We start from the raw sequence: 12,543 nt of genomic DNA, 5'->3' as shown, positions 1-12,543 counted from the left end.
CGGCGTCGACGGCGAGGAGGAAGTGAGGCTCGGCTGCGCGGCGGACGGCTGAGACCAGGACAGCAATGGCTGTTGGACACTTGCGAGCCGTCTGATGCGTGATGAGCCTTACGAGGACAATGTAGAGATGGTCGTCGCCTCTCGGCGTGAGCTTTATGTGAAGCTCCTGGCCATGGACACCATCGTTTTCCTCTTGGACGCATGGCCCAGACAGCAGCGCCTGCACTTGACGTCGCCGAGCTGCTCGATCCCATCGCCGTCGTAGCACCAGTACTTGTCCGCGGCCATGTGAGGGCACGACCAGAGGTGCTGGAGCATGAGCTCGCGGGCCGGGGCCGGACAAAGACACGCACCCGAGCCGCAGTTGGTCGGGGAGTCTGTGTGTGTCGTAGCTGTAGCGATCCTATGGGGGATGGAGAGGAAGGGAGGAAGAGGTGGACGAGCAGAGGGGGACGGGGCGGGTCTTTATACTCGGACTCGTGGTGTGGGAGTGCGTCGTGAACGGCCTCGGCGCTTGGTGAAGCATTCTTGTTCGCTTCTCATGTTGTTCAGCGGCACGGGGCCGACGCGATGGTATGTTCTCTACCTGTGAGCCGGTGGGTGCCACGGCTGGCTGATGGTGTCTCTTGTGATGCGAGCCAGGACCGGGAGAGTGTGGAGAGAGGGCGCGACGAGCAGGCCACCTTCACCCGATGCCAAGGGGAGGCGGTGGTGATTCACACGAGGTGCAGGCGGAGAGGCCGAGGCCGAGCGAGACTGAAGCTCTCGCCAGAGTCACGTACATGGGAAGCACGCGCGGCCACACGCCCCGGCGAGGCGGGAGGCATTCACCCACGTACAGCTCGAGTTCCACGTCCCGCCAGGGGCAATGCGCGGCTTGGAGGCTGACAAGACGGAACACGAGGGGTGACGAAGACCAGAGGACAGAACGTGTACAGATGCCAGTCCTCGGGGCTGCTGTTCAGACCCCCCGGGGGGGGGGTTTTGCCGCACGCTCCGGGCCCGGGACCTGCAGGACTGTCCGTGCGGCCTGCACACGACGGTGACGGTCGAGCAGGGACCACATGGCGGCGGGTGAGCATGCGGCAGTCCAAGTCCGCAATCCACGAAGGCGTGTGAATGTGGAAAAGCACGCCGTCAACCGTCGACGCCCTCCCTTGGCTCGGCAAAGCCCCGGACCGCCCGCCGCGGAACGGGAGGCCGGCGGTACGGGACCTGATTGGCCGACGCGGGTGGGGACCTGACAAATCCGGACTCGAAAAGGCCTCCGCAGGCCCGAGTCCCGTTGACCCTGCACACTGCCGCTTGTCGCATTTGAATGTTATAACTACCGGTACCTAGGTCAGGGGGCATGCTCGCTTCTCAAATGCGCCCCTGAGTCGCCTAGCCGAGAGCTAGGGCCGAGGACGGACAAGGCCTGGATGGCGTCTAGCCCTTGACTCTGGGCCCATGCTTTGCTGGCTCGACTGTTTTACCGCGCGGCTCCTTGTTTGGGCATGGCTGGCCGAGGCCGATTACATGTGCAAGCTCGGATTTCAAATCGTGGATTGCAGACGGTGACGATGGTCCTTATACGGCTTCTTTCATTGCTCCTGCATTTGTCGGTTCCAAAACAGCATATATAGACAACAATGTAAGTCGTCTTCACCCCATCTCCTTTGCTTCTCCCCACACCCATCCATCATTCGGCACTGCAAAACTCTTGACAAAGTTCTGCCTTATCATCTTCCCCTGCCAAGCCCGACTATAAGACCCCCATCTTCCCGCCCCGAGGCATTGCTGCGACATGGCCAAGACCATCGTCATCCTCGGCGCCGGCCTCGCGGCCGCGCCCCTCATCCGCCAGCTGATGCGCACCCTGGTCCTCACCCGCAAGGACCTCAAGATGGTCGTCGTCGCCCCCAACTCCCACTTCTACTGGCCCATTGCCATCCCCCGCGTCATGGTCCCCGGCCAGCTGGCCGACGACAAGGTCATGTTCCCCTGGGACTCCATCTTTGGCCAGTACCCCGCCGACAAGTTCGAGTTCGTCCTCGGCAAGGCCACCGCGCTGGATCCGTCGGCCAAGACGGTCACGGTGGCGCTCGGTGAGGCCGAAAGCACCCGCTCCGTCTCGTACCACACGCTCGTCATCGCCACGGGCGCGTCGGCCAAGGACAACATGCCGTGGAAGCTCCTCGACACGGCGGAGAAGACGTCGGAGAGGCTACACAGCCTGCAGAGCGACATCAAGGACGCAAAGACGATTGTCGTGGCAGGTGGCGGCGCCACGGGCACCGAGACGGCGGGCGAGCTCGGCTTCGAGTACGCAAAGAGCGGCGACAAGGACGTCTACTTTGTCCACGGCGACACCCTGCCCCTGGCGCCGCCCGTGCTGGCGAGCGTGAGGAAGCAGGCGAGGGCGGAGCTGGACAAGCTCAAGGTCAAGGTCATCGCCAACACGACCGTGACCAAGGTCAGCCGGACGGGCCGCGACACGGTGCTGGAGCTGCGGCACGCCGACGGCAGCACGCGGACGCTCACTGCGCAGGCGTACATCCCCGCGACGGGGGTGACGCCCAACACATCGTTTGCGCCGGCCAGTATGCTCGACGGGCGCGGCTACATCAAGCAGACCGGGCGGCTGACGGCCGAGGGCTTCGACGACATCTTCGTCATGGGCGACGCGGGTAACCTCGAGGCGTCCAAGGCGCAGGCGGCCGAGGCACAGGCCAAGCACCTGATCAAGGCGCTGCCGGTGCACCTCGACGGCGGCAAGTCGCCCGGCTACACGGCGCAGACCAAGGAGACGGTGGCGGTGACGCTGGGCCGCAGCCGCGGGGCGGGCCAAATGGGGAGCCTGAGGCTGTTCAGCCTGCTGGTGTGGTATGCCAAGGGGCGGTTCCTGGGCACCAACTATGCGCCGCTGTATGCGGCGGGCAAGAAGACGATGATGACGACGTTTGAGAAGTGAGGGCCGCGAGGCGATTGACTTTCGAGCGCGTGGCGTTTTGGCGGATTTGTTGGGATTATTGGGAGCGAGCCACAGAGCAAGTTGGAAGGGCAGAGATGCAAGGGCACACTGGACCGAAGATGAGTGCAAGCTCCGTAGAAGCTGCACAAGTTGAGGGCTCGAGGCTCGCGGGACGTCAAGGCAATGTTTCGTGACTCTTGCCAGGCAGCAGAAGGCGTTGGCGGTGGAGAATGCGTTTAGCTACCAGGGTACTAGAATTAATTCCGACGACTTTCTACGGAACGGAGTACGGATGGGTACCTAGGTAGGTAGCTGGCGCGCTGCTTCTAAGTTACCTCTTGTTACGCCCTCCCTTGCCTACCTTACCTTACCGATGGCTGCCTCTCTCTACCTCTTGCCTTTGGTGCTGCCGCTTGTCAGGTCACGCGCAGGACCCATAAATGGCGACTGCCAGCCAATCAAGAAATGGCTCCAGGAAATCTCTTTGCACAGGCTTTACCTACGCTTTCGTCAGCTTCAATCAACATATCATTTTGAACAGGCAGGCTCTCTTTTACTTACGAATAGCGTCGCATGGGGAAATTTTTAGTTTTTTGCCCCATCGACAAAGCTCATCCGCCGCCGCGACAAGATGCTGACGGGGCGGGTTTTTTTTCCGCGCGTGCCTCGTCAGGCAGGCCGCAGGGCTAAAGTTTTGACACCTCTTACCAAACATTGCCGACGGCTTTCTTGCGGAAGGAAATACGTATTTCGATTCAAGCCAATCATCGGCCAGTATTCCCTCGACCTGCATTAGCGTCGCAGACAGTCCCCCCATCCGGGCAGGCTCCAAGGGCTCTCAACTCGAACGGACTTCGGTCATCCCAGTTTGCCTCTTTCTTGCATCATCAGCACATCATGGCTTCAGCCATCAGATACCGTTTTCTCACTGCTTGGCAAGTCAAAAGGCTGCATATTAGGCATATCGCCAGATCGTCGCCGAGCCAGTCTCCCATGCTAGAGTCCGCCATCAGCTCACCAATGAACCACAAACACTACGGACAAACAGACATTTTCCAGTTGGCTGGAGTCCTTGCTCAAAAGGTGATTCTCAACCACCCATACCAAGACGGCAACAAGCGGACTGCTCTTTTCGCCGCAGACATGTTCCTCAAGATCAACGGGTACCAGCTACAGAAAGAGCCCATGGCCGAAGAAGACACTGAACTCAACAATGGACTTGCCGATGCCCATGTTCTTGTTGCCACAAGCGAGTGGACGGCCGAGCATCTGGGGAACTACTATGCCAGCATTGCGAAGCCATTGGAAGATGAGACTGAGGAGATTAGAGAGTATGGCAAGAACGCTGTGGAGTGCTAGCCGAGAGAGCGAGTGGAGGAACCAAGTCTGACGTGGGTGGTATTCCTCTTGTTAATTGGTACACAATGCAAATTTATTTTGTCCCTAAAGCAGTGACACCATGCCGCCGGCCTTCCTTTTCTTCCCGGGACACATGGAGTGTACGAGCCCTCGCATCACCTATTCCGCAGGAGCTCAGCTGCTCCTTTCAGCCTCTCGTGACTCTCTCTAGAGATTACCTCGAATGCATCTATTAAATACCAAATAAGCAACTATCATTCTTCAAGGACGGACGGACTCACAATCTGGTGTGCCATCGAGGGTGATAGAGTGTGAAGCGCCCCAAAGCCAAAGGGTTGCAGGACTCGTGTCGGTCGCGTTCTGCCGTGGGAGATCCCGTTCGATGACTATGCGCGGGTATGGTATGGCGCCTTGCTGTCGTTAACTCGGCCATACTGACATCGAACTGGAAACGTACCATGTGCAAAATGCCGAGACGCGTGGAAGAATGTCAAGGGCATCTTTTCTGAATCTGAAACGTGGCACATGCCTGTCTTCTTGGCGATGGCAGATTTCATGGCAAAGCCTACATCTTTATCGAACGCGATGACGGCTTCGTGAGGGTCCCCGATGAAAATATCGAGCTTGCGTGTGGTTGGGGATCCATTCGAGTCGAGGGTGATGAAATCCGCCTTTGCCTCGTGGAGCGCTCTACGAGAGAGGAAAAGTCTGTTCACGTTGATGGGAAGTGTCCGAGCAAGGTGAAATTGCGATGCGAGACGAGGAGGCATGGCTGCTGCTGTTGAACGCTGACGATGGGTGCAGACAAGCCGTTGCGGAGCTGTCAAGGATTTGGGACGGGGGTTGCTCAATATGGGTTCCTCAGGCATTAGGCATTTATGTATATAAACCCTACTTCGCTATACCGGATACTTTAGGTACAGGTATGTAGGTAGATACCTAGGTAGGTACCTATAGTAGATGGGGACAATGCGAAGTACCTACCCTCTGCTCCACTACTAAGATACCTACCTCGGTAGGTACCTAGAGTTTAAAAGGATGTATGTACCTTGCACTTGAGAATATCTGACCGTTGGCTCACGAATCAATTGTTAGTGCCGGACTCCCAGGGCGATCAATACGTAGAAACAACAGCCACTAGCAACCATTGGAGGTGGGTTAGGTACCTTAGGTACTTACAGATGTGCGGCCCGAGAAATCCCATCGCGCCTTTTCAACGTCACGCGCAGCCTTGAAGGAGACTCGGCCGTATCACAGCCAAATGGCTTTATTGGGCTCGCTGTTGGGCCAGTTTGCGACGCTCCCGTATCCCAACGAGGACTGCACTGGCCGAACCATAATCGTCACGGGCGCCAACTCTGGTAAAATGACGAGCCCTATCCGTAGTTCGTGTACCAAGTCTAATGACGCCCAATCGCAGGCCTCGGTCTCGAAGCCGCGCGCCATTTCGTGCGCCTCAATGCTGCTAAGGTGATCCTGGCATGTCGCAGCGTCGACAAGGCCGAGGCCGCCCAACACGACATCGAGGGCTCTACAAAGCGCCTCGGTGTCATCGACGTCTGGCAGCTGGACCTCGCTTCCTTCGACAGCGTCAAGGAGTTTGCCGCCCGGGCAGCCCGGCTGGAGAGGCTCGACGTGCTCCTCAACAACGCCAGCGTCCTCGCCTTTGACTGGGCCCTGTCCGAGGGCCACGAGACTATGGTGACGGTCAATGTCATCTCGACCTTGCTGCTCACCGTCTTGCTGCTGCCCACCCTCCGCCGGACGGGCACCCGCTTCAACCTGACGCCACACGCCGTCATCGTCTCGTCGGGCGGCGCCTTTCTGGTGCGTGGGCCTGGCCCCAGGTGTCTCTCATGGCTAACACGCGGCCGCAACAGACCTACTTCCCGGAGAGGAGGGCCGACGAGATGCTCAACCGCCTCAAGGTGAACCGAAACTATTACGAGCGCTACAACACCACCAAGCTCATGCAGCTCATGGCGATGCGCAAGCTGGCCCAGGCCGCCGACGCCTCGGGAAAGGGCCGCGTCGTCGTCAACTCGCTCGACCCGGGCTTCTGCAGGACACAGCTGTTCCGGCGCATCCCCTTCCCCTTCAACTGGGCCATGGGGCCCGCATTTGCCGTCTTTGGCCGCTCTGCCGAGGTGGGGTCGCGGACGCTCATGGCGGCGGCTTTTAGCAACGATGAGACGCACGGCCGGTGGATGGCCAATTGCAAGCTGCACGTGTGGCCGTCGCTCATGGCCGGGGACGAGGGCGAGAGGGTCATGGACAAGCTCTGGGGCGAGCTGACTGGCGTTCTCGAGGGCATCGAACCCGGGGTCATGGGGAATGTCTGAAGAAGTAACGGTCCCGGTAGGCGTTGGCGGCTGGCTTTCATGGGACCTGGGCTCTCAAATCGCCCCCGTCCCTCGTCCTCTTTTCAGTAGGTGTTTCATAGATGGCTGCCTCGTTGCAGTGCCAGAGGATGCCTCGCTGTTAACGGGCGGTGAGCAGACGACTCAAGCAGGTACGGATACTGCGACCAGGTATCTCCTTGTACCTGCACTCGATAGCCCATTCCAGCTCCCCCACCAATGTCTCCATTTATTCCTGCTTCAGCAGATAAGATAAGAACCGTTAATCAGTGCGCGCTGTCGGTACCGGTGCTGTACCTTCCTGTACCTCTGGACGAGGGACGCCACGACAGGCTCTCCGACTTCACCACCAAACGTCCTCCCTTCTTCACTCTCCTCGCCTTCATCCCCATTGCGCAATCAATCCCCGCCGGACGCGACCACCGCTTCGCCCGAAGCTGCCGCTCGCAGCCACGCTCCTCCTCATGGCGGATGGCCTCGTTTCCATCCCACGTCTCGGCTCCCACTAATAGCGGCCTCTATTCTTCTGAATAGCCTCATTTCCAACCCCGTCGCACTCCGCCGCGCCGCCACCTGTCTCCCCAATCCGCGCCTCGACCATGGACTCCAGCGCCCAGGGCAGACGCGCTTTGCGCGAATCAGTAGCCCACTGGTCAGACTTTATATCCAGGTGCATCTCGGAACGCCTCGAGACCGACCGCTTCCAACAGTTCGTCCCGCTCATCCACGCCAAGCATCCCCTGGCCCCCATTTTCGTCGCCGATATCTTCTTGAAGCCGCAGCCTTCAAACGACGTCAGCCTCGATCCGCGCATCCCACCCTACATCCAAGTCCTCTCTCAGCTCGGCTACGTCGACGCCCCGTCAATCCTTCAGACCCTCTACAAGTACTCCTCGCTGCACGCCCTGCCTCCGCAATCCCAGAATGGCGACGCTACTGGGGGGAACGGTACAAAAGCGGCCGAGCACAAGCGGCTCTGGAGGAGCTCATCGTGGGCCGAAGAGGTCATGTTCTATCACGTCATCAAGACTGTCGTCGAGGGCTCCGCCTTTCGCGACACGCGCGCCGCCCTGGTCCTCGTCAGGATCGTGTGCAAGTGGATGAACCTCTTCAACTCAGCCTTTACCGCCTTCACAACCGATGTCCTGGGACAAGTGCAAAATTCACAGATCCGCGACGAGATGGACGTGGCTCGCGCCGCCTTTGTCCCCCTGCTTCTGCGCTTGGTCGAGACGCCTTCCCTCGTCAAGGCCATCAGCAAGCCGTTCGCCAAAGGTATGGTCATGTGATCGCGCCAGTAATTGTCCTTTGTTTCTCACGAAAACTCGTCCTCTAGTCGTGCGAAAGGAGCTTTCCCAGAGCCTGTCAAGCTTCATGCACACCCTGCAACATGCTCCCGGTTTTGTCGAAAGGCTCGAGGTCTTTCGCAGCGAGATATTGGGCCGCCTGGACCCAGTGGACAAGAGAAACCAGGCCGCCGCAAACGCAGCCATGGACGAGCTGCTAGATCCTGCCGTCGGGCTCGACAACTTTGTCATTCCACACATGCTCATCCCCAACACACGGGCCGGGCTCTATGTATACTTGAACGCCGCGGTACGTATCCTCGCGTCCAGATCTCCTCAAGATCTTCCACTCTCTTTTCCAAGCGTGCCATCTCCCTGGCGAGCATCTCTGCTAACGCATGGCCCAGCTCGCGGGACGACCGGTGATTGACGATAACGTGCTGCTGTCATTTCCTCATAACCGATATCAGGTATAACACCTCTTTACCTATTCGCCGATGGGTTCAAGGCTGACGACCGAAATAGGGCGAGACTCAGTCAGGCGCCATCGACCTCATCTTGGCGTCGTTTGATATCCTCGCCAACGCTGTGTTTCGCCACGAGGGCCCCAGAGACGCTCATCTCTTACGCTCATTCCTCATCAACAAGGTCCCTCTGCTTCTTTGCCAGCTCTTCTCTCCCCAGTTCTCCACCGCCTCGTCTGAGTTTTGCATCACCGAGGCTCTCAACCAAGTCGACACGAGCGTGTTCCCCACGGCTTCACTCATGTTTGACGAATCACGCAGCAACAACCCGTACACCGAGAGCGTCAGAGAAGAGTTCTGCACCGCCTGTGCCCTCCACGGCCTGGTTCATAGGGAACATGTCGAGAGGATACTGGGGGAAACGTCCATGTCGTACGAGCCATCTCTGGAGAAGTACTCCAAAGATAAGCTCGTGCAAGGCTGTCTGTCTGACCCGGAGAAAATTCAGGATTTGGTCCGGGAACTCGACAAAATGGACGGCAACGTCGGCGCTGTTTGCCAGGCTCTCGTCGAGGTAACGTAGCTTTTCTTGCCCTCAAACCTCGTTATTTTATGTTGCTGACTCCTTTTAGCTGATGCGCCAGTTATGCAACAGCAAGGAGACCATGTCGCTCAAGCTGCTGTGCGGCCAGCTGGCCCAGAAACCTCAGTCCCTCGACATCTTGCTGCTATTCGAGAAGCTGCCCGCCATCCTCGAGCCCCTCTGTCAGCTCCTGGATGGCTGGAGATATGACGACGACCAAGGCGAGTACCAGCCAATCTACGAGGAATTCGGCGCCATATTGTTGCTGGTTCTCGCGTACGCCTGCCGCTACAAGTTGACGGCCGCCGATATTGGCGTCACGTCGCCCGACTCATGCGTCGCCAAGATACTGAGTCGAGGGCATCTCAGCCGTCGACTGAGCGAACTGACGGAGCAAGAAAACGGCCATGTGGGCGGATGGATCCATGGCCTCTTTGACAGCGAGACCGGGGGGCTTGCGGACGATCTGATAGCATCGTGCCCGCCCCAAGACTTTTATCTCCTCGTCGCGACCATTTTTCAGAACATTGTGGTCGCCTACACGCACGGCTATCTGAATGACGAGAGCCTCAAAAGCGGTATAGAGTGTAAGTCTGGGCCAAGACAGGACGACGGACGACTGGTAAGCTGACCGAGCCTCACTAGACGTCGTGGACACGTTCCTGCTCCCGTCGTTAGTGCCAGCGATCCGGTTCTTGGCAGACTATCTCTGGGTGGAGCAGAAGGAGCAGAAGTCCATCATCAAGATCCTGCAATTGATCCTGCTGCCCAGCTCCATCTCGGGCGAGGCGAGTACTATGTTGACGTCGGTGAAGAACGTAATAGCCAAGCCGCTCGAGTCTTCGCTGCGGTCGTACCAGAAGCAAGATCCCAAGAACCAGGACATTGAGCCGCTTCTCCGCGCTCTCAAGGACAACCTGCCCCTCTCGCGACGGACGGGAGGTGCCGACCAGAGCGAGCTGGAGTTGTGGGCGACCAGCTCGAGCACAGGCCTCGCTGCCGCCGTCAAGCATACGGTGCAAGCCCTTGTGCAGTGGAGCATGCACCATGGACTCAATATCATGCCGACGCCGTACACGCATCGACAGATGATTGCGGCGTGTCGAATGGCCGGGACTGGTACAGTGCTTCGCATGATGGTGGAAGAGATTCGGCATCAGTCGGAGACGGCGAGCGCAAGCGTCGTGTACGATGTGGTGTCAGCATTGGTGTGCGCGCCAGATGTGACCAACGAGCCGGCCGCCGCGCCAAGCCTACTGGACGCGGCCGGGACCATGGCTCCGGCGCCGCAGCGGCGGCTGACACTGCGCGAGGTGCTCAAGTCGGAGGCGGAGAAATGCCGAAAGCTGCAGAAGAAGGACGCGACACTGGCCGAGATTGTCGTTCGGCTCCACCGGAGGGTCGAGGCGCAGATGGTGCTGCCGCAGCCGCAGGCCATGCTGCAAGCGCAGCTGGACCTCAACGGGGCGTCGGGCGGGCTCAGTGACGCCATGGCCGCGGCGGCTGCGGGAGTGCCAGGCGACGCCATGGCGGTCGATGGCGTGAGTCTGGACATGGGGATGGGAGGCATGTCGTCGGACTTGGGGCTGGGCGGGCCTGGAAGCAGTGGTGGCCTCGATACGACGAGTGACGGGGATCTCTTTGGAGGCATCGACACCAGCATGGACATGTTCAACGGCTGGGACGGCATGGACTTGGGCGGGAGCTGAGGGAGACGAAGTTGCGGCTCTCGGCTATGATTTCTCCCCGTTTTTCTCTCTTTTTCTGGGTTACTCTCTCTATTGTCGCCATCCTTGGCCTGTTGTGATACCAGCGGTAACGGCGTTGCCTCGGGGGGAGGTTCATGCTGGATTGGCATTGTTTTCAATATGTTTTGGCCGATGCCATGAGGGCTGTCTTGTCAGTCAAGAGCGGTTGATGAGCTCGAGCAGATGCTGTCTTCAGCGGGCTGGACTTTAAACGTAGCCTTTCGATTTTGACTAGAGTGTAAATGAAAGAGTTGGTAGGAATGGTGACTGAAGCTCGGAACAAAGTCATCAAGCTTGTTGTCGAGAGAGTATATAGCTGTTGATAACTTGATGGCCAGAAAGAGGCTCAAGCATCTAACCTCGTGTACAATGTACTTCCAAGGTACCCACAGGAGAGGTGCTCTGAAAACGGGCAGACAGGTTCCCCCTCCCCTTCTCGTTGCAGTAGCTGTACATACAGGCACAGAGGCCACATAGCTCTTCTTCCATCTCCATCTCCAAGGCCCTCCTTTGCCTCTTCCTCCCCCTTCACCACCATCCCCCTCCCCCCTCCTCCGCCGCCTCCTCGACCACCCTCCTCCCGCTGAGTCGTCGACTCGATATCGCCGTCGCCATGCTCTTCCCCTCGTCTCTGCTCGCCCTCCTGGCCGCCCAGCAGGTCTGGGGCGCCGCGTCCAAGGTAAGCAAGAGGCTTCACCAAGCACGGCTACTCCGATGCACCGCTCCCCTGGGCAATTGATTGAGTGACGGTGCTCCTGTCGCTCTTCTGTCCCTCGTACGCGCCAGACCTCGGCGGCAGATGGCTTACAGCTGGCGCGCGCAACTGTCTAGGCTGATGGCGCATCCGAGCCCAAGGTCAGCGACCCGCAGAAGCTCGCGGCCAGCGTCAAGACGACCTTCCCCGACGCCGACATCCTCGGCGTCCGCCTCGTCAACGGCCGCCCCACAAAGGCCCTCGTCGAGGTGACCAACAACGAGGACGCGCCCATCAGCGTCGCCTTCCTCGCCGGCGCCCTCACCTCCACCGCCAAGCTGCCCGACGATGCCCCCGCCTACCAGGCCATCCTGCGCAACCTCACCGCCGTCCAGTACAACCTGGCCGTCGAGGCCGGCGAGTCCAAGACTTTTCCTTTCTCGTTTGCCCTCGACATGCAGCCGCAGGATGTTCGTCTCCAGATCCTGGCCGTCATCACCAATGCAAAGGGGAACCTCTTCCGCATCCCCGTCCACAACGAGACCGCTGCCATTGTCGAGGCTCCCACTAGCTTCTTTGATCCCCAGATGTACGTCATCCTCCTGGACACAAATACCCACCCCCCTGCCCCCCCTGCTAAGAGATGGCCCGCGCAGCATCTTCCTCTACGTCGTCCTCTCGGCCGCCTTCGCCGGCACCCTCTACTTTGTCTACAAGACGTGGATCGAGGCTCTGTTCCCCCAGGCCAAACGCGCCAAGCAGCCCAAGAAGAGCAAAAAGGCGGCCGACGCCGACGCCGCCCTCTCCGGCTCCGAGTCCACGGGCGTCGCCACGGGCGCCAGCAAGGCCTACGACGAGAGCTGGATCCCCCAGCACCACATGACCCCTCCCGTCGCCAAGCGCGTCAAGTCTGGCCTTGGCGGCAAGAAGAAGATTGTCGACTAAGCTCGTGCGCCGATGATTTGACGCCGGCGCACTGAGTGCACGCCCTCCAGGCCCGGGGATGCGTTGCCAAGCTCGGTGTCGGGCCTTGCATTTATTTACCCGGCGCGCGTCGACGTTGTACGATTTTTGTGCTTTCGAGCCGACGGTGAAT

The 12,543-nt window shown here is 59.3% G+C and overlaps 6 protein-coding genes across 6 annotated transcripts; 5 read left to right on the top strand and 1 right to left on the bottom strand.

The window, feature by feature from the left end:
• Positions 1-1,786: 1,786 nt before the first annotated feature.
• HRG_02953 (pyridine nucleotide-disulfide oxidoreductase domain-containing protein) lies at positions 1,787-2,953 on the top strand (the record flags this gene model as incomplete). Its single annotated transcript, XM_044861424.1, has 1 exon — positions 1,787-2,953. One exon carries the CDS (start codon positions 1,787-1,789, stop codon positions 2,951-2,953), a length of 1,167 nt encoding a protein of 388 aa, XP_044722450.1.
• Positions 2,954-3,946: 993 nt separating this feature from the next.
• HRG_02952 (fic/DOC family domain-containing protein) lies at positions 3,947-4,312 on the top strand (the record flags this gene model as incomplete). The annotated part of the gene is made up of 1 exon (XM_044861423.1): positions 3,947-4,312. One exon carries the CDS (start codon positions 3,947-3,949, stop codon positions 4,310-4,312), a length of 366 nt encoding a protein of 121 aa, XP_044722449.1.
• Positions 4,313-4,467: 155 nt separating this feature from the next.
• HRG_02951 (uncharacterized protein) lies at positions 4,468-5,082 on the bottom strand (the record flags this gene model as incomplete). Its single annotated transcript, XM_044861422.1, has 3 exons — positions 4,468-4,541; positions 4,594-4,722; positions 4,770-5,082. 3 exons carry the CDS (start codon positions 5,080-5,082, stop codon positions 4,468-4,470), a joined length of 516 nt encoding a protein of 171 aa, XP_044722448.1.
• Positions 5,083-5,573: 491 nt separating this feature from the next.
• On the top strand, positions 5,574-6,654 carry HRG_02950 (short chain dehydrogenase domain-containing protein; the record flags this gene model as incomplete). The annotated part of the gene is made up of 3 exons (XM_044861421.1): positions 5,574-5,673; positions 5,733-6,139; positions 6,193-6,654. 3 exons carry the CDS (start codon positions 5,574-5,576, stop codon positions 6,652-6,654), a joined length of 969 nt encoding a protein of 322 aa, XP_044722447.1.
• A 617-nt stretch (positions 6,655-7,271) lies between these two features.
• HRG_02949 (mediator complex subunit med5 domain-containing protein) lies at positions 7,272-10,714 on the top strand (the record flags this gene model as incomplete). The annotated part of the gene is made up of 6 exons (XM_044861420.1): positions 7,272-7,947; positions 8,009-8,268; positions 8,366-8,428; positions 8,484-8,996; positions 9,055-9,592; positions 9,651-10,714. 6 exons carry the CDS (start codon positions 7,272-7,274, stop codon positions 10,712-10,714), a joined length of 3,114 nt encoding a protein of 1,037 aa, XP_044722446.1.
• Positions 10,715-11,366: 652 nt separating this feature from the next.
• Positions 11,367-12,392, top strand: HRG_02948 (translocon-associated protein (TRAP), alpha subunit domain-containing protein; the record flags this gene model as incomplete). The annotated part of the gene is made up of 3 exons (XM_044861419.1): positions 11,367-11,432; positions 11,585-12,036; positions 12,104-12,392. 3 exons carry the CDS (start codon positions 11,367-11,369, stop codon positions 12,390-12,392), a joined length of 807 nt encoding a protein of 268 aa, XP_044722445.1.
• Positions 12,393-12,543: the final 151 nt, after the last annotated feature.

The sequence above is a fragment of the Hirsutella rhossiliensis genome (assembly GCF_020360975.1).
Source record: "Hirsutella rhossiliensis strain HR02 chromosome Unknown scaffold00003, whole genome shotgun sequence".
NCBI lineage: Eukaryota > Fungi > Ascomycota > Sordariomycetes > Hypocreales > Ophiocordycipitaceae > Hirsutella > Hirsutella rhossiliensis.
This window is presented reverse-complemented; position numbering and strand designations above follow the sequence as displayed.